General features: G+C 41.3%; 4 protein-coding genes and 1 pseudogene across 4 annotated transcripts; 1 reads left to right on the top strand and 4 right to left on the bottom strand.

Moving 5' to 3' along the window:
- Window positions 1-233: 233 nt before the first annotated feature.
- On the bottom strand, window positions 234-5,797 carry LOC110177493 (putative odorant receptor 69a). The gene is made up of 3 exons (XM_086834316.1): window positions 4,823-5,797; window positions 664-819; window positions 234-595 (listed from the first exon to the last, which is right to left on the bottom strand). The coding sequence occupies exons 1-3, from the start codon at window positions 5,795-5,797 to the stop codon at window positions 545-547; spliced, it is 1,182 nt and encodes a 393-aa protein (XP_086690442.1). The 3' UTR covers window positions 234-544.
- On the bottom strand, window positions 1,022-4,423 carry LOC110177495 (uncharacterized). Its single transcript, XM_086834303.1, has 4 exons — window positions 3,446-4,423; window positions 2,314-3,209; window positions 1,192-1,585; window positions 1,022-1,063 (listed from the first exon to the last, which is right to left on the bottom strand). Exons 1-4 carry the CDS (start codon window positions 4,421-4,423, stop codon window positions 1,022-1,024), a joined length of 2,310 nt encoding a protein of 769 aa, XP_086690429.1.
- A 735-nt stretch (window positions 5,798-6,532) lies between the features above and the next one.
- On the bottom strand, window positions 6,533-8,399 carry LOC110177491 (putative odorant receptor 69a pseudogene; annotated as a pseudogene).
- Window positions 8,400-11,952: 3,553 nt separating this feature from the next.
- On the bottom strand, window positions 11,953-13,243 carry LOC110177516 (uncharacterized). The gene has a single exon (XM_020944273.2). The coding sequence runs from the start codon at window positions 13,241-13,243 to the stop codon at window positions 12,191-12,193; it is 1,053 nt and encodes a 350-aa protein (XP_020799932.1). The 3' UTR covers window positions 11,953-12,190.
- A 436-nt stretch (window positions 13,244-13,679) lies between these two features.
- LOC110177515 (uncharacterized) lies at window positions 13,680-14,878 on the top strand. The gene has a single exon (XM_020944272.2). The coding sequence runs from the start codon at window positions 13,680-13,682 to the stop codon at window positions 14,712-14,714; it is 1,035 nt and encodes a 344-aa protein (XP_020799931.2). The 3' UTR covers window positions 14,715-14,878.
- The last annotated feature ends 7,870 nt before the right edge of the window (window positions 14,879-22,748 follow it).

Genomic DNA, 22,748 nt, shown 5'->3' with positions numbered 1-22,748 from the left:
CGCAAAAAGCAGTGAAGCGGGCACTCGCCTGGCTTCCTTTCAAATCCTCCCTTACATAAGGCAAACCCCAGCGTTTTTGTCTTTCATGCCGTCTTAAATTGCCTTTTTTTCATTTTGAGGGGCTTCCTTTGTTTGGCATTGTTATGCAGCAAGTGCGAATAATTTTCTGGGTCAACTCTTTAGGGTTTCTAAAACATTTTTGTTATTTTTCATAAGCAGAAACAAAATAAATGTTTGCCATGGAGTAATTGTTTTGTATTTAACATTTTTTAATTAAAATGTTTTTCACTACATAAGACATAACAGAAGTGGCTTTATCTCTAGGTTTAAGTGAAGAGTAATTGTATATCGTTGACGAAAATTAAGTGGGATACTATGTTTCACATTACCATAAGTGCAACAATTAATGTTTCGTAAGAGTTTGCTCAGATTTCGATGATTATTATAAGATTCTACACATATTAAAATGATTTTAAGTAGCAGTAACTTTTCATTCTACAAATATTTTTGATTTGTTGCTTTCCTTTCCATTTAATTTTTCTTTTTATTTCATAGAACGCACGCACGTAAACATTTGGTAAGAAAACTTCAAAGTCTGTGGAAAGTTATTATAAAAAAGATATTAAGAAATTATTATCGCTAAATACTTCAGCAAATACTCACAGCCATATAGGTGGTAATAGATACCGGTGCCAGCTTGTAGGTTCTCCACATATAAGGTTTTGTGGAGCGCATCATCAAAATGAGCAGCATTTTTCTATAAGCAAGATCGCCCTCATACCAATTGTTATAAAACGCGGCTGGCATTACTTTTCCACTCTAGAAAAATAAAAAAAAATCAATAGAAATTAGTTCAAAATATAAGAAAACCTGTTTTTAAATTAAATTAAACACCCTTCCCTCTGCACTTACCGCCAGAGTTAACTGAGTGCCATTGTGACATATGGAAAATGTGTAGATCATAAATAAACCAACTCCCAATGAATACTTAATGGCTGTTACAAAACTTAACGTGGTCAAATTAAAGGCCATGGAAAATATGGCCATAGTAGAAGTGATCAAACTGATCAAAAAAGTAAAGTTAAAGATACGATTTATATTATCAGCTAATAGCAGCAATCTTTGATGATAGAAAATTAATGATTTCAGTTTTTTCTTGGCTCTGAAGTCACTGGCATCAAGGTTTTCCACCTGATTGGCTAAGTCATCAAAGTGAAGTTCCAATTGTGCGGTGAAGACATTGATCAAAAATTGATTGGCCATCATAAAGCCTATATTTTGAGCAGATGAGAATATTTGGCTTATATACGAGGCGCAGAAGCCAGGCATTGAGCCTAAAGTTTTCCAGGGATACCAGGAGACGGTCTGAATCCTGTAGCTCAGTTCCTGAGATTCCGAAAAAAATTCATAGGCCATTACCAATAGGGGAAATGCATTGTAGTAGAAGTTGGAAATAATATAGAACATGGTGAACTTCTTCGTCATAAGTTTGGTTTTTTCCAAATAGTAACTGGCTTCAGAGTTATATTTTCCGCGTTTGTCAAAGAGGTCCTGCAGTTCTGCCAGCACTTCTTCAATCTGTGGTCTATATATTAGCAGCACAAACATATTACAAGTTCCCAAGACGGTGAATCCTAGCATGCTGCCCGCATCCGATATATCCGCCACATATTTTAAAAGATCCATAGATTTTCGATCAAGGTAATAGCAATAAACACATAGAGAAATGTTAAAATAAAGTAGATTAATGCATGCCATTTTAAATATAACTTTTTGGATCAAATTTTGTTGTTGTCTCGGAGAGTTCCTGCCTTTCCATTCAAATCGCGACATCAGGGCGTAGTGACATGCGATGTCAGTGTAGCGCATAAAGTCTTGGAACTGCATTGGTCTAAATGGTACTTAATACTGCTGAGATTAAGCACCTGCCAACCAGTAAAAAATTGCCCTGAGAACGCACAGGTGTTAATAATGATTAATCACTTAAATTATAGATATCGGACACTAGCCAAGCGACAGAAAATTTCTCTATTGGAGCAAGGCTATATTACAGAAGCAATATGGCTTAAAATTAAAAAAAATAATTCAAAAAATCTACTTATCAACATATACTTCTTAAGATTATTCTCCAGACTTACCGCCATAGTCAGATGTGTACCATTACGGCACATTGAAAAACTATATATAAGCATAATGAGCAAGCCAATGAAATGCATAATCCCTGAGCCGAAATCAAACATGGTCATGCAAACGGCCAAGAACCCCAAAGACAGGGCACTTGTTGACAAGCCAACGAGGAATGTAAAATCAAACATGCTATTGACACTGTCCGCCAGTTTGAACAAATGGATCTGATATATGACGAGGAATCTCAGCTGGTCCTTGGCTCCTGAGCTTCGAGCATCGATTGCCTCCAGTTGGCTGGCCAATCCGTCGAAGTGTATTTCCAACTGGGTGCCAAAGAAGCAAACCAAAAACTGGACCAGCACAATGGTGACCATAAAAATCTGGCATGAAACAGTCTGCTGGACGTATGCAGCACTAAAACCGAACACTGATCCTTTTGTGCTCCAGGGATACCAGCAAACGCTCTGGACCTTGTAGCTTAACTCTCTTGACTCCATCAAGTGTTCCCATAGCAGCAGAAGAAATGGCAGCGAGTTGTAGTACACAATGGCTGTGTTATAGAAAATAATTAGGTTTCGTAAATATCGCGTATACGCCTCGTAGTACTGCTGGGTGCGGTACTCTTTCTGTTTAGCGTATTTAAATAACTCCTCGAAATCCTTTAAAATTTCCTCTATCTGTGGCTTTTGGTAAACCAGCATCCAAAGGTTGAGGCTCCCCACAACGGTAAATCCTATCATGCTGACCACAGCGGCCCATTCCGCCAGATTATAAAGTGATTCCGTTGGAGATCCATCAATAAGATAGCCGTACATTATAATTCCGAAATTGTGATACAACAATTGCAGTGCTCCCAGTATGAGGAGAATGTCCTTGGTCAGAGACCGCTCTTCTCCAGATGAGCTCCTGCCTTTCCAATTGAATCTCGGCAATAGTGCCATTCGTCCGACCCAATCCGGGTACATCATAAAGTCTTCCAACCGCATTTGGTCTAAGATTAATACTAACTTGACAAAGTGTATTTTTGACAAATTATTGTAATTGATTTGATTATCTACTGTGAGAACGTGCACCTGCTTCAACTAGATAATAAGTTGCTATGGGAAGTCTTACATTTTAAATTCATTGGGGATAATTTGATAATAAGATGACCAATTACTGAACTAGCGTTTGTTTAACTTAAACTATGTATTATTTGAGAAATTTCTTATGTTTAAGGAGAACACTGACAATAAAAATAAACAAAATAAAAAGGTTTCTTTAAGTTTAGCAAATGATTTAAATTCTTGAATAATTAAATTCATTCTCTTAAACTTACCGCATAAGTCAGATGAGTGCCATCGCGACTCATGGTAAAATTATATATTATGAAAATTGTTAGTCCCAGCAAATGCTTGAGCGCCTCGCCCACCTCGAACATGGTCATGGAGAAGGCCAGGAAACACATTCCAATAGTCGCCGTTAATAAACTAACGCAGAACGTAAAGTTGAAGATGTGATTCACCTTGTCTGCCAATTTGAACAAATGGCTTTGATAAGTGACAAGATATCTCAACTGATCCTTGGCCGTGGGGTGACGAGCATCAATGGCCTCCAGTTGCCTGGCCAAGCCGTCAAAGTGGATTTGCAGCTGGGTGCCGCAGAAGCTAACGAGGTACTGGCTCAGCATAAGAGAGGCCATTAGCAGCTGACACGAGAATGTCTGTAGGATGAACGCCACACTGAAGCCGAGGACTGAGCCTTGGATCTGCCAGGGATACCAAGTACTGCTCTGGATCACATAGCTCAGCTCCTGAGACTCCGTCATAAAGTGTTGCCAAAGCATCAGGGTTAGAGGTAATGAATCATAGTAGACAATTGACGAGCAGAAGACAATCACTAATCCTTTTAAAAATCGCGTATACGCCTCAAAGTACATTTTAGGTCGATACACATTCACATTGACGTGTTTAAAGAACTCCTCGAAATCTCCCAGCATTTCCTCAATCTGTGGCTTAAAGTACAGCAGCTTCCATAGGTTGAGTGTCCCCACAATGGTAAATCCGAGCATGCTTCCCACAGTGGCCAATTCCGCCACATAACGAATGGGATCCTTGGATGTGCCATCGACATGATAGGCATACATTATGCATCCGATATTGTGATACACCAAATGAAAGATTCCTAACATGAGGAGCATGCGTTTGGCCAAGGAATAATGTTCTGCCGGTGATTGTCTACCTTTCCACTCGTATCTCGGCAGTAGAGCCATTCGACAGACCCAATCCGGGTACATCATAAACTCCTCCAATCGCATCTGGTTCGGGATTATAACTGCCATGAAAAGCTAATTTTTCTGGTAAATTGGCTAATTGGTGGGATTATCCACTGTGTGAACAGACAACTGTTTCGACTACGCAAATTGGTCATTGAAGAAAATTTAAAATTTATAAGACTAAATCATTTGCTAACCAGTTGTGCAATTACTTGAATGTAATTTATCCCACCGTTAAATATGTATATTATTGTTGCAAAAATGACTTAAGGTAAGTCTATCATAGCAAACAATATACGGAATTTTGTTTAGGGTCATTAATAAATATTTCAAAGATCAGTTGTCAAGCTAATTTATAAAATACATTGCCCTAAGACTTATTAAGTTAAAGAAGTAATGGAATTTATTACCCAATTCGTATTAAATTCTCTCCAAACTTACCGCTATGGTGACCTCAGTTCCCAAGTAGCAAATGACAAAGTTGTATACCACAAAGGCTGCCAGGCCATTAATGTACTTAAAGGCGGAGGCCGGATCAAGGAGCAGCACCGCCACACTCGTCATGCAGATGGCAACCGTGGCACATATCAAGGCAGCCAAAAAGGAAAAGTCCAGAATGTGATTGACTTTATCGCCCAAATTCAGGATTTGACAATGGTATGCAATCAGCTTTCTCAAAGTCCGATTGGCGTCCGGATGACGGGAGTCCAGAGCAAGTAATTGCTCGGACAGAGAATCGTAGTGCAGCTTCAGGTTATAGGTAACTATGCAGAGTATGTGGTGTGTGGCCACGGAGAAGGCCACGCCCTCAATGGAGGAGAGAACAGTGCAGAGGAATCCTATGCCATATCCCAATGCCGAGCCATGGGTTCTCCAGGGATACCACGTATTAATCTGTAGCTTATATCGCATTTCCTTTCCATCCATGAGATGCTCGTACAGCAGTACCAGCAGAGGAGCACCATTGTAGTACGCACAGAAGGCCACATAAAATATAAACTCGTATTTCATCAAGCGGTTGGCCAATTCGAAGTAGTGCTGCCGGCGATAGTGCATTTCCCTGGGCCTTGGATATAGCTCTTCCAGCTCCGTGAGCACTTCATTGATCTCAGCACGGTAGTGGGTGAGGGCCCAGATATTACAGATTCCTATCGAGGTGAGCATAAAGGCTCCGGTAGCCTCCGATAACTCCGCCACGAAACTAGCCGTGCCCTCGGCTTTGCGACCCACCAAATGCCAGTGCACGAGTTCTCCGACATCTTGGTACACCAGAAATAAAGTTCCGAGGACATAAAGCACCTTTTTGACCTTCACGTATGAAATAATCTCAACTGGACGACCATTCCATCGAAATCGCGGCACGAAACCCATACGACACGCCATATCCGGATACTTCATATAGTCCTGCAGGTGCATCCTGTTGCAAGCTTAGATTGACTTTGAGCTGCCCCAAAATCTGCGGGCCTTTATTCGTCAGATTGTCAACCCTAAATGATTAATTTTTAATCACTTGCGTCACATGTCCTGAGAACAGGCAACTGTTACTCCGGATAATTGTGGAAAAAAAGAGAATAGTAATTTGATGCAAAGAAATATAATAATGAGAAGGATGCCTTGCTAAACATGTGTAATATCTTTAGAATATATATTTTTTTGTAGCAATTTTCTGTCTCGCCCTCCCCTAAAGACTTGTTAGTGGTGAGCCAAAGAAGAAGTAGATAAAGTTAATTACAAAATACTGATCTTAATAGCTATATAACATATAATCGAATATCTCACTTACCGCAAAGTTTACCTCTGTACCCATATAACAGAAGACAAAATGGTAAAGCACAAAGGCCACTACACCAATAATTGCATTAAAGGCGGATATCAAATCCAGCAGAAGCACGGCAACACTCATCATGCAAAGATGATACTATAAATATTAAGTTGAAAGTGCGATTGAATTGATCTCCGAGTTGGAAAATTTGGCAATGATAGACAACTAAAGATTTTAACTTCTTGTGGGCCTTGGGGTGACGGGAATCGAGACTTAGTAACTGGCTCGCAATGGCATCATAGTGCAGTTTCAGCTGGTAGGTAAAAATGGTGACTATATTCACGGCGGCTAAACTCATACCAATGCCTATAAGACAGACTAAGGCTTGGCTACAAAAAGCTGCACCGTATCCGACTGCTGAACCATGAACCTTCCACGGGTACCACGATTTGGTCTGCGCCCTGAAACTCACGCTTTGTGTCTCCGATAGATATTTCCATAGAAGCCGGAAGATGGAAAATCCACTGTGATACACGAAGAACATCACAAAAAACATATACTGGAGCTTCATTAGAAGTAATGGCAACCTAAAGTAGTGCTGGCAGCGATAGTGCTTTTGTCTGGCGGATCTGGGATATAGGTCTTGAAGCTTCTTAAGCGTTCCCTCAATCTGAGGACGATTTTGCCTGAGTGTTAAGATATTTACAAATCCCGCAACGGCCAGCATTAGGTATCCACACATCTCTGATAATTCTGCCACGAACGATTTTGTATTCTTCAAATTTTGCCCGTACCAATACAAAATCATTCCAATATTTTGGTAGCCCAGAAAAAAGGTACCGAGGTGGAGAAAAATCTCAGTGATCAACTTGTGGGTAGATCTAACTAGTGGCCGTCCAGACCATTGATATTGAGGTGCAAAAGCCATGTCCTTGGCCTTGTCAAGATACTTTATATAATCGTTGAATTGCATCCTGTTGTACACTGTGCCTTTCCTTGCCTCCTAACAGTCCTTTATACTTTTATTTTCAAAACCTAATTGGGTCATTTATAAACAGTTTTCACCAGAAGTCCTGAGAACAAGCAACTGCTTTGGCATTATTATATACTATATTTTCAAAATCATGAAGGTTTCGCTTATCCTTTGTTACGGGAGTATAAGTATCGATTTAATGTATAAATATAATATTAACTAGACCCCAGGAATATTATACATTTATTTTAAAACCCATAAAAATGTTATCGATTGTATATACCAATTAGTATTAATATATCACTTACCGCCAAGGTAACTTCAGTGCCCAAGTAGCATATGATAAACTGATAAAGGACAAAGGCCACAAGGCCACTGATTGCCTTAAAGGCTGATGCCAAATCCAGCAGGAGAACGGCGACACTCGTCATGCAAATGGCAATCGTGGAGCCAAAGAGACTGCTTAAAAAATTGAAATTCAGAAGGGCATTGAATTGGTCTGCGATCTGAAGAATGCGAATATGGTAGGCAATCAGTATCCTCAGCTTCTTGCTGGATTCCGGATGTCGAGAATCAAGGTTCAGTAACTGACTGGCCAAGGCATCGTAGTGCATCTTCAACTGGAAGGCGAATAGGCATACCAAGTTCTGAGTGGCTATGCTGAAGCCCACGCCCACGCACGAAGCAAAGACTATGGTTAGGTAACCCAATCCAAATCCCAGGGCCGAACCGTGGACTCTCCAGGGAAACCAGGTGTTGGTCTGCGTCCTGAAGCTCAGCTCCTGGCCCTCTTTCTGATGTTCCCAGAGAAGCATCAAGAGAGGCGCACTATTGTAATACGTGAAGAATATCATATAGAATCTGAACTCGATTTGCATTATAAAAATTGCTGTTTTGTAGTAATGCTGACAGCGATAGTGCCTTTCTTCGGGATCGGGAAATATCGCGTGGAGCTCCTCAAGCAACGCCTCGATCTGAGTATGGTTCTTCACCAGGGCATATATATTGGAGAATCCCACAATAGTTAGCATCAGAGATCCGCACATATCTCCGATTCCGGCCACAAATGTAGCCGTGTCCTTTTCCATGCGCTCGTAAAAGTACCAATATAAAAAAACACCAATAATTTGATAGAACGAACCAATGCTACCCAATATGAGGAGGACCTTTCTGCCCAATTTGTACGAATCCTTGCCTAAAGACCGTTTAGCCCATTGATAGCGTGGTAGGCCAGCCATCTGACATGCCAAATCTAAGTACTTCATATAATCGTTAAACTGCATTCTGATTTAAATTGAGACTGACTTGGCTTTTGAGAGAGTCTGACCTTTATATGGGTATTTACTTCCGGGTCTAATTGAGCAATTATAATTTAAAAGTCCTGGGAACATGCATGTGCCTATAGATATGACCTTTCGGCCACCTGAATAAAATCTAAAAATGGTCAGAAAAGGAGTAAGTTCTAGAAAAATAATAATTAATAACATTACAGCAACAACAAAACATTTAAATGTATGTTTAATTCCAAAAATAAATGTATAAAATCATATATTCAGTAGGTGTTCGTTCTCCCACAAGCATTTGTTTATTCATTTCGTTAAAATTTTTGTCGAGGTCGTAATGTGATTCCTTTGAGCTGGTTATCGGGCTTTTATGCGCTCGTCTATCGCTGCTGATATCGGTAGACAGACAAGTGCCGCTCGTTCTGCACTCCATTTCCGGCGGAAGTCCGCACAAGGAGACATTTTTATGTACCTACATGCTGTGCCTGCATATTCCAGCGTGTGTGTCTGTGTTTGTGTATTGTACTTGGCGCTTGTTTACTTCTTTGTATATGGGCCTTACCCCCCGGCTCGTTTACGAGTCCATCCTATTGCCAGCTTTTATTGTTGCTTTTATTTTGCGGTCTACTTGGTTGCGCCTCATATGCTCCATGCTTTGTGCTCCCAGAGCCAGGTCCTTATTCCTTGCTCCGCTAGGTTTTCGCCCCTAGGATATATGCTGGAGCGTTTTTGTTTGCTATTGATTTATGGTTTGGTGATTTCGCTCCTTGTGCGGGATTTTCTGTTTACTGTCGACGTCTCATCAGCGTTTTGTTGCGGTAATTAAACTCTGATTGCTTTTCAATTGTTTTTATTGATTGGCAGAGTTGGCACTTCTTTTTTAATCGGGCTTCTGTTGATTCACAATTAGCCACCGACTACGAGTCCAAGGGACTGACTTAAATTCGTTTGAAAATTCCTTTCCCTTTTTCGGGTTTGGCGCGAGAGAGAGAGAGAGAGTAGAGTAGAGTAAAATGGAATTTATGAAGACAAACAAAGGCGGAAAACTTGGCAGGACTCGACCCGGCCAATTGCCAAAGGACTCAAATCGAGCGGCAGCTGCGCGTAATGGACAATTTGAATTATCCGTCCGTCGTCGCCGGTGGCAGCGGTGGAGGAGTGTGAGTAATAGTTTTGGCAGCCAGCGCCTCTTTGGCCAGGCCAGCAATTTATGGAGATCCACGAGCCAAGGGCCACTACATTTTGGCCAAGAGCCGTAGCCGTAGCCGTAGCCAGAGCCAGGCCATAGCCAAAGCCAGAGCCGCTCCACATTCATCTCCTTCGTCCTGGACGCTGCTGACAAGTGCAAAGGCAAAGTTATGGCCCACCAACTCAGACAACTCGCAACTGTTGGACTTATCGATCGGATGGGCGGGCCTTTTAAACTAATTAAGCCCCGGTAAGAGGAACAACACATGCTACTAATTTGCGAAATTAACGTGTTTGTTTTGGCCGCTCTCGAAATAAATTACCCAAAGAAAAAAATGAACAAAATTACAACTGGCCAAAGGTGAGGGCAATGGCCATAAATTCGCATCGAAAGCGAATTCCGTGCTGCAACTTGTTTACTCCCTCAAAAAAAGGTTTGCCTCCGGTTCGGGTCGGACTCCTACATTTTCGATCCCGATCCCATTCCCCGGGGGCCAGAAATTACAGCCAACTGGGAAATTTATGTGCAGCTCCATGGAAATTAAACGCTCTCTGGTCCGCCGGCCCAGAGCACAGCTGCTCGGACTTCCGGCTTCCTGAGGCGCTGCTATCCTATTTTGACAAGGATCTATGAAAATAGTGTGAAAAATTATTGTTCCACACCCCCGCTTGGCATTCTAAACTGCTAAATTAAGATAAATGAACACACTTAGCCCGGAGAATTTATTTGTTTTGATAAGCGGCCAACGAGTCTGGTTAGAATTGCAAAAGAGATGCGACCTAAAAATAAATCGTTTGGAATAAAACATAAGTTACATATCTTTAATTAGAAAGAGAAAAGGAGAGGTCTTAAAATGCGATGAAAGCGAAATCATTCCATTAAAATAAATGGCCAATAAAATATAAATACTCTCTAGTATTATGATTTTGCTATACTTTTAGTCAACTTTTTTAATAAGCCCGGAAAGATCAACAGCGGAACAGGACTCGTCCAAATGACTTTGGCTAATAAATAAAGTTCTGCGATGGACAGGTAAACACTCGGCATGACCCACAAAAAGTTTGTGTCCAAATAAACAGAGAGCAGAAAGTGCCAGAGAAACCGAACCAGAAATAAAAGAGCTCCCAAAACTTGGGCAAAGTAATAGTTGGGGCCGGAAATTGTTTGCTGATGTTGCTTAGATTTTTCCCCTGCAATTAGTTAACCTATAAACGAAAAGTGTTGCATATGAAATATATGACCACAGAGAATGCCAACAAATTGTGGGAGGCCGGTAAACGAATATTTATGGGTGAAAAATAGGAGAAACAAGGATTCGACTAACAGGACACGCTACATATATGGCAAAGGAAGCTGCAAGTTGTGTCTTGGAATTATTTTAGATAATAACAAATAAGTCCTCATTTAAAAAATACTATAATAAAGACTACTGTTTGTTTGTCAAGGCTCTAATAAATTATTATTATTTATAACATTGAGTATAAAATTGTTGAAAATTAAAAGATTTCCCTGTCTTAAAGATTGATATAGTTTAACTAATAAAAGATTACTTACCGAATAGTAAATGCCATACAAAGCGTATGAAGCAATGACTTGGAAAGCCACTTAACGAAGACACCTTTCGTGGTTCGTGGACCCGTGTAAGTTTTTTGTTTTTCTGCCTTTGGAAACACATCTCTGGTTCCTGTTTGAAGGTGGCACCCTGGCCAACATGTTGTCTGTAATGCCTTGGCTTAATTTATCTTGTTGTCAGGCTGCTTGGCAGCAACAAATGCAGCCGCAATAGTTGAATTACTCGCACACACGCTCAGACCCGAAACTTGGCCAGGTGAACTGAACTCCTGGTGAAAGTGAAACTGGGTCGCAAGAAAGTTTTTGGCGCAGCCCACCTCCTGAATTTTCTTTTTTTTCACACAGGAGTGGGAGTGGTTGGTAGAGGGACAACAAGATAAAACGGACACACACCCGATGTTTTTCGTTTTTACGGAGAGTGAGTTTTTCGGGGGGAAAGCGAGAGAGTGTGTGTGTGAGTGTGAAATAAAATGAAGAAAATTGTTGCCTACTTGGGGTGCTGGGGGAGAACACCCCCACATACCGGAAGGAAGTGAGGTTTCTGGGGGCCCCTAAAGATGGCCAAGCAATTTGTTAGCAGGTCGAGCAGAGAGAAAGCGTCTCACTGCAAATGTAATTTACTGCCAGACGATATACGCCCGTCCATAGAAATATTTTGGCTGGAATTTATTTGCGGCCATTTTAACAGAAGCAAAACCAAATGAATTTAAAGATCTCTGCAACCTATTACAAAATATACCCTTAAAAATGTATATTGTCGTTGGCCCTTTTTTACTCATTGACACAACCCAATGCCAGTCCTAAATAGTATTTATTTGGCTTCTTTGTCTAGACTGTCTCCATGGTGACATTATAAGCTGTCAAGCTTGTGTACATTTTTGGTAAAGATCCTTTGCGCTGTCTAGAGTGCCTGCATTTTTTGGAGAGGTTAGCTTTTAGGCCTTAGTATTTTATGGTTATAAAACTACCAAATATTTGTGTGCAGTATGTGTTTTTAAACAGGTTTTTGATTTAAAAACAATGAAACTAATCACGGCAAAGCTGAGGGAAGAACCTTCGCGTTCTCCTCTAAGCACTTTCGGGCAAATTCAATCCCTTCCTTGGCATTACCTTGCAGGATTGGTATTAACTGGGCCAGTGCCTCCTGTTCAGCGTTGCTCATCTCGGGAAGTGGCAGGAAGCGCTTGATCCCATCCTTTCCCAGTTCAAGAGGGCTGGCAAAGAAAGGGGCATCCGTCAGTTCCGAGGCCACAAAGGAGCATTCAATAACGCCCTCGTCTCCCTGCATTCCACGCCGCAACGCGTACACGAAGTGGGATCCTGCGACGGCCATCGACAGGGTTGCTGATCCCTTGCCCGCCTTGGCTTTGACCACCTCTGTGCCTGCCTCCTGAATGCGATGAGTCATTTCCTGGATCTCAGCGGGACCGCCCTTGAACTCTGGGTGGCACTGCGAGATGAGCGGCAGAATGGTGATCCCAGCATGTCCGCCAATTACTGGAATATCCACTCCTTCCGGTGAGACGTTCATGTAATCGCCGATGAACTTCTGCGAGCGGATCACATCCAAGGTGGTAATCCCAAAGAGACGACGTGGATCAAAATTCCCATTAGCTTTCAAAACCTCCGCGGCGGCTGGCACAATCATATTCACGGGATTTGTAATAAAGGCAAGCAGGGCTCCAGGGCAGGCGGCGCTAACGGCAGTGGCCACCTTTACGGCCACTTGGCCATTGGCGGCCATCAGCTGTTCTCGTTGCATTCCCGGCAAGCGCGGCATTCCGGCGGCGACAACCACAATGTCGGCTCCACTCACCGCCTGTTCCAGCTGCTTCTCACCCGAAAAGCTGGTCACCATTCCCGGCTTGTTGATGTGCGACAGATCCGTGGCTATTCCCTTCATATCGGCGAGATCGTGCAAAGCTAGCTCTTTAAGGCCCGGGAGAGCGCGCAAGCATACCGACAAAGGCTGGCCGATTCCTCCTCCAGCTCCCACAATGGTAACCTTGAGGGTACGGCGGGAGAAGCGCCATGGAGCGGCTAGGGAGATTTTTGATAGGAGCTTAAGGTTGCCGAGTAACATCTTGTCCGAAATGAAATCAATTATATGTATGATAGATAGATAGCTCAAGCGTTTGACATTACAGAGAAAAGCCTACTAAATAAACGGACAGACTTAATCGGGCTGCCAACCTGAGTCACGCACAAGTTTTAAGTATTAGTGGTTTAATTTTATCGATTACTTGTATATTATGTAGAGACGAGTTTTGAGACATTTAATTATCAAGAAAGCGTTCTCGATTCAGGCTTGATTTTATGTATCTTTTCTATTAGTTTACAGTAGTTAAAAACTACCTTTAATCTTCTTAGAAAATACCTCCGTCCTATTTGAATTTCAAATGTATTTTTTAAGCAATCTCATACTCATTGCATTTCCCATTGAAATCATCCTGAGCTCTTGACACAAAGCATTCTAAAACATAAGAATTTTGCGAAATAGCAAAATTTTACGTCCGACAATGTTTGGCCTTTTCAGATGTGCTCAACCGCTTTTAGGAAAATTTCAAACCTGCAGAAATAACAGTCGTGGCCTCAAGGTCACCGTCGTTGGTGCAGTCGGAGGCATTGGGCAGCCGCTTTCCCTCCTGCTGAAGCTCAATCCGCACATCGAATCGCTGGCACTGCACGACCTACAAAGTACTGATGGAGTGGTGATGGATCTGTCGCACATCGACACCCCGGCGACGGCCTGCCCCTTCGAGGGCGGAGACGGAAAGAGCCTGAGGAAGGCAATGCTAATGGCGGACATTGTGGTGATTCCTGCTGGTCTGCCCCGCAAGCCAGGAATGAACCGGACCGATTTGATAAACGTGAATGCATCCGTGGCAGCGGAAGTTGCCCTAGCCGCCAGCGAAGTGTGTCCCGGGGCCTTTCTGGCTTTCATCACAAATCCAATCAACATTATTGTGCCCCTGGCGGCCACAATCCTCAAGGCCAAGTGCAACTACGATCCGAACCGCCTCTTTGGCGTCACCACCCTTGATGTGGTGCGTGCCAAGACCTTTGTGGGGGACTTCCTCAATGTAAACCCGTCGAAAGTGGATCTGCCAGTGATCGGAGGCCACACTGGTAAAACCATTCTCCCAATCCTGTCACAATGCAAACCTGCCTACACGGGCACCGATGATGAACGCACCGAGTTAATAAAACATATTCAGGAAGCGGGCACCGATGTCGTCAATGCCAAAAAGGGCGATGGATCGGCTACACTCTCAATGGCCTACGCCGCCAGCCGGTTCGTCAATTCCCTAGTCAAGGCCATCAAGGGTAGTGATGAACCCATCGTGGAGTGCGCCTATGTGGAATCAGATGTCACCGAGGCCGAGTTCTTTTCCACACCGCTCGTCCTTGGACCGCAGGGCATTAAGGAGAACCTCGGACTACCCGATATGGATGATAACGAGACGCAGGCCTTGGAGGAAATGCTGCCGGAGCTGAAAAAGAACATAGAGACTGGCATTAAATTGGGAAAGGACTTTACCGGTCAGGATTAATAAATAAATATAAATAGTTATTTCGAGTCTGAATTATCTCAAATCAAAACCCGATGCAGTTTAATTAGTCAAAAATCAACAAGACATTCGGATTCAGCACACCGATATTCTTTATATATTCGATTTACTTTGTAAACACAATTTAATAAAATAATATAATAATTTCCCTTATTGTTTATTTTATGGAGAAATGTATGTATTTAAATTTAAATTTAAAGCAACACTTTGAGTACTATATTGTAGTTTGATGTAGATTTAATACTCTCCTTTCTGTAACCAAATGGCTGTTGTAAGGAACCGTTTAGTGGCATCTTCATATTTGGCCAAATGTCGAGCGAGTCCTGGGATAAGAAGCCACAGACACAGCTGGAAGTTCGTGGAGCGGCTTTGGCAGACGCTCCTCCATCAGGCAGGGCGAAACCAGCGGAGCCGCAAATCTTTGCGGTCTCGTCTTAATGGCTAAGAAATTGTGATTTATGCCTCGAGATTTGTACATTTACACTGCCACTGCCTGACTTATGCGTATGTGCACAGCATACACACTTATATATTTAAGTTGATGAACATGATTTACTTTCTTGTTAGACTTGGGGAACTTGGAAAGGGCTAAAACTTGCACAAAGTTTGGCATTTTAATATTTGTATATATGTGCTGTGTGGATTCCTGGATCTAAAGCATTAATTACTTAATTAGTTGCAAAATTTATTTTTCCGCCCAGTCAAAGGTGGCCAAATTAGTTTTCATGTTCAACTGAATTACATTAATTGAATTTGGGTCTCGACATCCTTTAGGTGTCGCTTTCTGTGTAGAAGGGTGAGCGCAGTGCTGATGGCAGAAAAGTGTCTCGAGTCGACAGTTTTATTGCTCTCGACATGAAAACTTTAAGTTTTTTGGCTTGTGGAGCCCTAAAAGGCTTGTTATGTAATTAGATTCGTCGTCGCCTGTGTTGTGGCATGGTCGATGTTATTATGTTGTCACCAACTCGGCGAAGGTCAGTGATTTACAGCACAAGATATTTGGCTTATTAATTAACATAAGTTGGTTGTGTTGGATTTAAAAATCTGAACTTGTATGTATAAATATTAAATATATAATGAGATAATATAATTCAATACTTTTTATATATTTTTTTCACACTGAAATATTATTCTTTTAACCACAAAATCTTGACCTAGAGTTGAAGTTTCCTTTGTGACCAAACTCATAGCCCTTAGCAATGGCTCATTTTGCTTGGGCCACTTTATTGTTACCAGTTTGTTGCCTAGGTGGGCAATAATTTACAGAAATTATACATGACCACTTAAGTTGTCATTAACGTTAACGACCGCCGCCGAAGCAAACCAAACCGAACCGAACTGAACGGCGGCCAAAATGTGTGTCGAGGCATTATGAAATGTTTAACAGCTTCGCCTAAGGGCCGCCAGTGGTAAGAGCGTGTGCAATTTTTGTTGTCCGCAGAGCCTCCTCCTGTCGACGGCTCCTGGCTGGAACTGTAGCTGGAGCTGGAGCTGGAGCTGGAGCTGAGAGCCTCATTGTGGCTCTGGCCCGGCCGGGTAATCCAAAATTAATGGCCTGTCAGTCATACTCGTGCTACAATTTTAGCCCATATTGGGGCTACGGCCGGAGCTGCAGCTACAGCTGCGATTCCGTCTTACTACATATATATAGTATATATATGTAGTGCCGGTGGTGTGCTACATCCTTTCTTTGTGTAAATTTCCGCTTTCCGTTTTTCGGTAAAGTAGACCAAGACCGAGCTTAATCGAAAACGTATGAATGCAGCCGAGATCCTAAGAGGCCTCGAATCTGAAGATGGGACTTGGTTTCGGTGTGGATAAAGTGCACTCACGGCGAGAAAAAAAAGAAACTACTAAATGGAAAGGAACTGGAAATGGTTGATTATTACTCAACCGATGATTATACATACTTATGAATGAGGTGTCCTAATTAAATTTGTATTTATAATATATAAATTAAACTATTAGCTACGGACTTTCAAGCTTAGCTCTATGTCAAAAAAATATGTTCATCGTTTTGCTTATCTTAACTTTTAAAGGTTAAAGTAACTCCTAAAAACACATAAATATGTTTAATTATAATCTAAATTGACCACTGAATTCTTATAATAATGTGATTTTCATGAGTTAAGGATTTTCCTTTTGGCCCATCCCTAGACCAAAGCCACAGCACTTAAGCGCCTTTCGTGTTGCGCTTTTCGGCTCTCCTTTGGGCCGAAGGACGAGAAGGAACAGGAGCAGGAACAGACTGTGGTTAGAGCAGCCAAGTTATTACAAGCGCAAAAATATTTTCACTTAAGTAGCTGCCACCATTTCGCTCAATTTATTTCCAACATCACGAGCTCCTTCCCTTTCTTTTTTTAATTTTACACACAATTTTCGTGTAATGTTTGGCTTTCAGCTCCTTTGCTCTTTTCAGGCAGGAACTGAATTCTGTAAAAAGAGCATCGTAATATTTAATTGAATATTTTTTCCCCTGTTAAATGTTGTATTTGGGCATTTCTCCTCGGGCTGTCAGTCCTCAAAATAAATCATGTATTCATCGTGAGGCTTCCCCCGAAAAACCCCGATGCACATGAAATACCCAGGATTTCCAGATGCAAAAATCTGTGCAAATTTGTTGGACACTTGACTGCTACTCATACACACATTTGTTTGCCGTGGGTGGCTGCACCTTTTTTCATGCCATTTCCGGGTCAACTGAGCGGAGGCGTCCTGGCCTTCTTCCTTCTGCCAGAGTGGAGTGCTCCCAACCCCGGGTATGAGACTCTGGGGAATGAATGAATGAATTTTATAAACATTTTTTGACATCGTTTTGCAAAATACATTTCTGTGCACTTGGGCATTTAACGATGTGTAAAAACGTTTGCAATTTCGGTTAATTGAATTGTTGCTTTATGCAATTTTATAGTGTCTACCAACCAATGTCTCCATGGGGAATATATTTCAAAGGAAAGGCTTTAGTGAGACCTCACTGATACATTGAATGTTATTTACAATTGCAATTAAATATTTAATAGAAACTAGTAATTATAATTATTAATTCAAGCATGATGCTGGAGTATAGACAAGTCATATAATAAAATGTAATCTAGAGGCAAATTGAAAAATTATTTTTTGTTTGTTACATAATCATTTAATTTAAAAGCTTCTCCTCTTTCCTTTAATATTAAATAGTCAATTTTTTTGCACTAGTTGCTATCGCAACCAAGATTTCAATGCCTGGCAGATGTACACAATCATCAAGCAAACTCAATACCATCTCAGTACCGCCTGGAGAAAGTGTTTAAGAGAAGACCCATCTCCCGACATCTACGAGCTCTGATTATCTGTAAATCAAATGTAATGAGATACAGTTTGAGCTAGGATTACACTTACACGACTTACACGCCAACTCCCAAGGGGGGAGATGAAAGGACGAGGACGGAGTGGTTATTTTTACGGCCTCAGCGGAATACGAAGTGCGAGCTTTGTTAGAAATCGGCTGGCAGGACATCCCTGGGATTTAGGGTCGACGGCGAAGCGAGTGACCCATAAAATATCACGTATACGCAGGGCAGGCCGGGCCGCTTGGCCGCATGGCCGCAGGAGGGCGCATGATGAACTAACACGAGCATATGTTTGTGTGCGGGATGCGTTTTTATGATTTGTGTCATAGGGCCCGGGCAACCGGCAGCTGATTGTAAATCTATGCGGGCTTCCCGAAAAACCGAAACCGAGCCTCCACTGCGGTTACTCAGGCCTGGGGAGAATGGAGGAGAATCGTTTAAAACTGATGGGGCGGGGTAAAACTTGGTTCTAGGGGCAGGGATTATATTCGCCGGGGTCGAGTCCTCTGCGGTTTCGCAAGCTGTCGCCTTCATCTTTAAACTTTAATGGCCAGCCAAAAGTTTTCGGCCGCGTCTAAGCTTTAGTCAACAAAGACTCGGGCACGTCTTGGCCAAGACCCAGATGCTTCCGTTCCTATTCCCAATCCCCACCATATTCTCCTCTCCGCCGCTGTTAATTCCCAGTACGTGTCCTGTTAGCGGAACGTTTTCCAAATATTTATTTATTATTTACTCTCGTCCACCTTGTTGGCCTTCAAGAAGCGAAAGGCAGATCACCGAGGGCAGTAAGAAAGAATATAAACTAAAAATTGTGCGGGCCAAATTTGATTTAGCTGCTCCCTGACATCGGGTCTTAGTGGCTCTATTTATCTACGTGACGTTTTCGAGGCTCTTTAGCTGGATAACAACTGAAAGCTGTCAAACACGGCGTATACTTAATATTAATTACAGTAAACAACAGCACAAAAAATGTTGTCTCCGTTAATCTCCCATCATGCTCTTTCAATTTTTTTCTTCTGTTTTTTTTGAGTAAGAAAAGATCTTGCTTTCGATAAACACTGTTCGAGTAGAGAAACCAAATGCACTGCAACAGAATTGCTTAAGCACATTTGTAGAAAATTTCCTCGAGGAAACCATAAGCCAAGTTAAGTAAATGTCTAATTAAGTCATTAACTAAATTCCTTCAGCCGCTTTTTGCTGAATAATGTACAAATCGCATTCCAAACTAAGCTAATTACCTATAATATGGCCAAGGAACCTCTCGTGTGGGACTGATGGCGATGAAGGTGATTGATGTTTCACAAGAGCTTGGGTTTTTGGGGTAAGTATGAACCTTCTTAAAGTAATATTATGTTCCCTTAAAGTATTGGTTATTAAATTGTACCCACAGAAGAATATAGTTTCATTTTTGAAGATATACAATATCTTTAGACAAAAGAAATGATGTTCAACAAGAAAGGAAATTTGTTTTTCTACCGGACCTAGCTAAATCGACTCAGCTTTTGATGCTGATCAAGAATATTAATAGATTTATAGGGTCCTTCACATCGTTGTAAGCTAATGACTTAACGTACATTATTTATGAAATATATTATTAAAAACTTGAAGAAATCTAACCAATTTTCCTTAAACAAATTTTTGTCAAACAAATATTTTCCCATATATAATTCTTTGCTTTTATTATCCGAATTTTTTATTTTGTCTTATTTTTCTCACAGTGACCAACACTTTCATTTCATGTAAGTGAAGGGCCAGACAGAAATCTTCGACATGCATTGAAAGCGTAAACCATGCCCCACCACTTGCAATTAACACTTAAATTAATTCATATTAATTAAGGCTCATGGACGGGACCAAATGAGAACACACTTAATGCCTGGGGGCTGTTAGCTTTTATGGGACTCGAATAGAATCAAGGGTGGGACGGACTGCCAGACTCGGTCTAACAAATACTGACCTCAACAAGGCAAATGTAATAAATAAGGGAAAGACCCAACAAATTGGTTGTACGGAGTCGGGGGTAAATGGGCAAACCCTGACCAGACATAACAACATTCATTAATAAGCACAAACGAAAATGGTGGCCCAGCTGGATATAGCTTAGGGAGTAGAGAAGAAAAAACCTAGAGGTGATATCGTGAAAATATCGAGTTAAAGCGAAATAATAAACAATTCTTTCACTTTTTTTCAGCTGAAACAAAGTATAAAACTCTTAAATTAATATATTATTAATGTAGACTCAAAATCTATATATCGCTCCCTTTTCCCATCCCTAATATGCCTAGAAACCAAAGAAAAGGACACGAAACATGAAACAAAACCCATAACCCCCGCCAAATGGAGGCAACAAAGCATAACGAAAGCACGCATAATATTAATAACATTTAATAAGTTGCTGGAATTAGCAAGACTTGGGGAAAGAAATGGGCTGGCTGGGCGTATGAATGATTTGGTAATTATGATGAATTTTTAAAAAGTATCAAAAGCTGGTAAACATATTCCACACAGACCCTTATAAATATAATCCAAATTAGGCAGTCATTCCAGTCATTTAACCAATTAACCTTCATTTAAAACATTTCTCAACCATTTAACAAATGAAATTCGTCTAGGAATCGTCGTCCCTGGGCACATTTTCGGCCAACACTTTTCTCTCAACGAAATTAAGCATAAACATTTTCACACCTTTTGGACCGACATCAACGTGCTTTTGGAAATTCCCTTTGTTTCATTGTTGCCGCTGACAGGAGAACAGTTGTAACTGATGTCAAGTTGACATTAAGTTTTTCATAAAATTCTGCCAGCAATTGCAAGTTAGCATCAAGAGCTGGGCAATAAGACCAACAAACTGGAGTGGCACTGAAAGTTTCTGACATTTCACAAAAGTAAAACACAATTTGGAAAAACAAAATGTGCTGCGAAATTAAAGGGAAATATGTTGAGAAGGGGCCAAAGGGTTTTTAAAAATTAAAGATATGTATTTAATAGGAATATTCTCTTTTCTCAATACCTTTAAAGGTAAAACATTTAATACATGTCCACAACTATCTCCAGCAACTTAATGCTCATCATCAGTACCCTGAGTTGAGTGCAAATAGTCACATCCTACTTCTTAAGTGAACAATCTCTTAATGCGTGTGCCATTCGAGTAAATTTCAAACATGGCCCAGATTCCCAAACGAAACTTTCAGGCGTAAATTTCAATCAAGCAGACTAATGCGAGTGGGTGCCACGCCCACAGACAATTCCGATATATATATGACTATACTCGTAGCACACAGCCAGGAGGCAGCTACCTCCTGATATGTAGATGCGGATATATTTTGTGGTAGTTCTCAGACGGGGCACAGGTGTTGGCAACTACACGACGCCTGATTGCCTCCTGTGAGCAGACACCAAAGAATACATTAATGCTAATGCGCATTTTGCCAGCGGCCACAACTGAGCTGAAAACATTGAGCGGAGCAGCCAAGCCGCCGAGTGACATCATTAAACTAACTGCCAAAGTAAATCATATTCGTATGAAACTTGGGGCAACTGTTTTCGGTGGGTGGGTGTAGCTCCAATAATCTGGGAGGTTTGGGAATCGAATCCGATAAATATATGGCAGTTAAGCTTCTGGCAAAGTTGCAAATGGGAGTAACAATTTGTCTGGGTTAACATTATGCATATTATTTTGTCCTATCCAATCAAATTAGTGATGATTACAGGCTTCTTAATGGAAGCAAGTGAGGTGATTTGGTTTGTCCCACAAGACAAATACATTAAAGGTATACCACAACTTGTCTGGTCCGAAATTGCTTTAGTACATTGAATATTTGTCAAAAAGATAATAGCTTAATATCTTTAAAAATACAGCAAATCTTCCTCAAACGACATATATTTATTATAAAATATTTTAGAGTCATAGCTTGATACTCATGCGTTTGAAGCTCGATAATTTTAGAGCTGCCATCTAATCATTATTAAAATTTTACGAGACCTTCCTTTCTTGTTTAATAATAATAAGTTCTCATAAATTACAATCGATTTTTCCCCAGAATTTCCCGCACACTCTTCCTCACTTCGGGTTCAACCAAAATTTTTCTCTCTCAAAATGTCCAACTAAAGGGAAATCATTATATAAACACTTTTGCTTACGATGCACTCAAGGTCGCACATGGCCAATTCCGATGATGAATTTTGGCATAAATGCAGAATATCGATAAAGGCGTACGAGAGCAAAATATTTCCACGCACAACGAAGAAAAACCACCCGAAACAGTGCGATACAGATTTCCCAGATTTTCCACACAATTGTAGCGCGGGGTCGAAGGAATGGCAGAGTCATGAATCATGAGGGGCCAAGCGAAAGATGCCGCAGAAGTAAGTCCGAGGAAAAGCCGGGAAAAATCACACAAGGAACAACCTTTGCAAACGGCAGCAGAAAAACCCCGAAAAGAAGAAGGTAACATTGTAAAAGAGGGCAGCCGAAAAACGAAAAAATTACTTATCTGCGAGCCAAAATGATTTATTGGCCCAAATGGCAAGCAAATAGCATTAAAAGCATGCTGGGGCCACGACCGAAGGGTTTCCCTTGCATAAATTACCCCACGAGAGATGGAGATGGAGCAGAATCTGGAAGCTGGGCACTAGAGATGTAGATGGAGAGGAAGATGGAGGGACTCAAAAATTCCTCCAGTTCGGT

This window comes from Drosophila serrata, unplaced genomic scaffold, assembly GCF_035046125.1.
Source record: "Drosophila serrata isolate PLE 108 unplaced genomic scaffold, ASM3504612v1 contig_272, whole genome shotgun sequence".
In the NCBI taxonomy this organism is placed as follows: Eukaryota; Metazoa; Arthropoda; class Insecta; order Diptera; family Drosophilidae; genus Drosophila; species Drosophila serrata.
The sequence above is the reverse complement of the archived record's forward strand: the minus strand, read 5'-3'. Positions and strand labels throughout refer to the sequence as shown.

Excerpts from the sequence above, each read along its gene's own strand:
- LOC110177495 (XM_086834303.1), bottom strand. The coding sequence starts at position 4,423 with ATGCGATTGGAGGAGTTTATGATGTACCCGGATTGGGTCTGTCGAATG. Across the intron at positions 1,586-2,313 it reads GCGGACAGTGTCAATAGCAT|ACCACAGATTGAAGAAGTGC; the intron begins GTTTGATTTTAC and ends GCTAATATATAG. Across the intron at positions 1,064-1,191 it reads TTGATGACTTAGCCAATCAG|TTTGATCACTTCTACTATGG; the intron begins GTGGAAAACCTT and ends TTTTTTGATCAG.
- LOC110177515 (XM_020944272.2), top strand. The coding sequence starts at position 13,680 with ATGTTTGGCCTTTTCAGATGTGCTCAACCGCTTTTAGGAAAATTTCAA.
- LOC110177493 (XM_086834316.1), bottom strand. The coding sequence starts at position 5,797 with ATGCACCTGCAGGACTATATGAAGTATCCGGATATGGCGTGTCGTATG. Across the intron at positions 820-4,822 it reads GAACTGAGGTCACCATAGCG|AGTGGAAAAGTAATGCCAGC; the intron begins GTAAGTTTGGAG and ends TTATTTTTCTAG. Across the intron at positions 596-663 it reads CTATTACCACCTATATGGCT|ACTTTGAAGTTTTCTTACCA; the intron begins GTGAGTATTTGC and ends AACTTTCCACAG.
- LOC110177516 (XM_020944273.2), bottom strand. The coding sequence starts at position 13,243 with ATGTTACTCGGCAACCTTAAGCTCCTATCAAAAATCTCCCTAGCCGCT.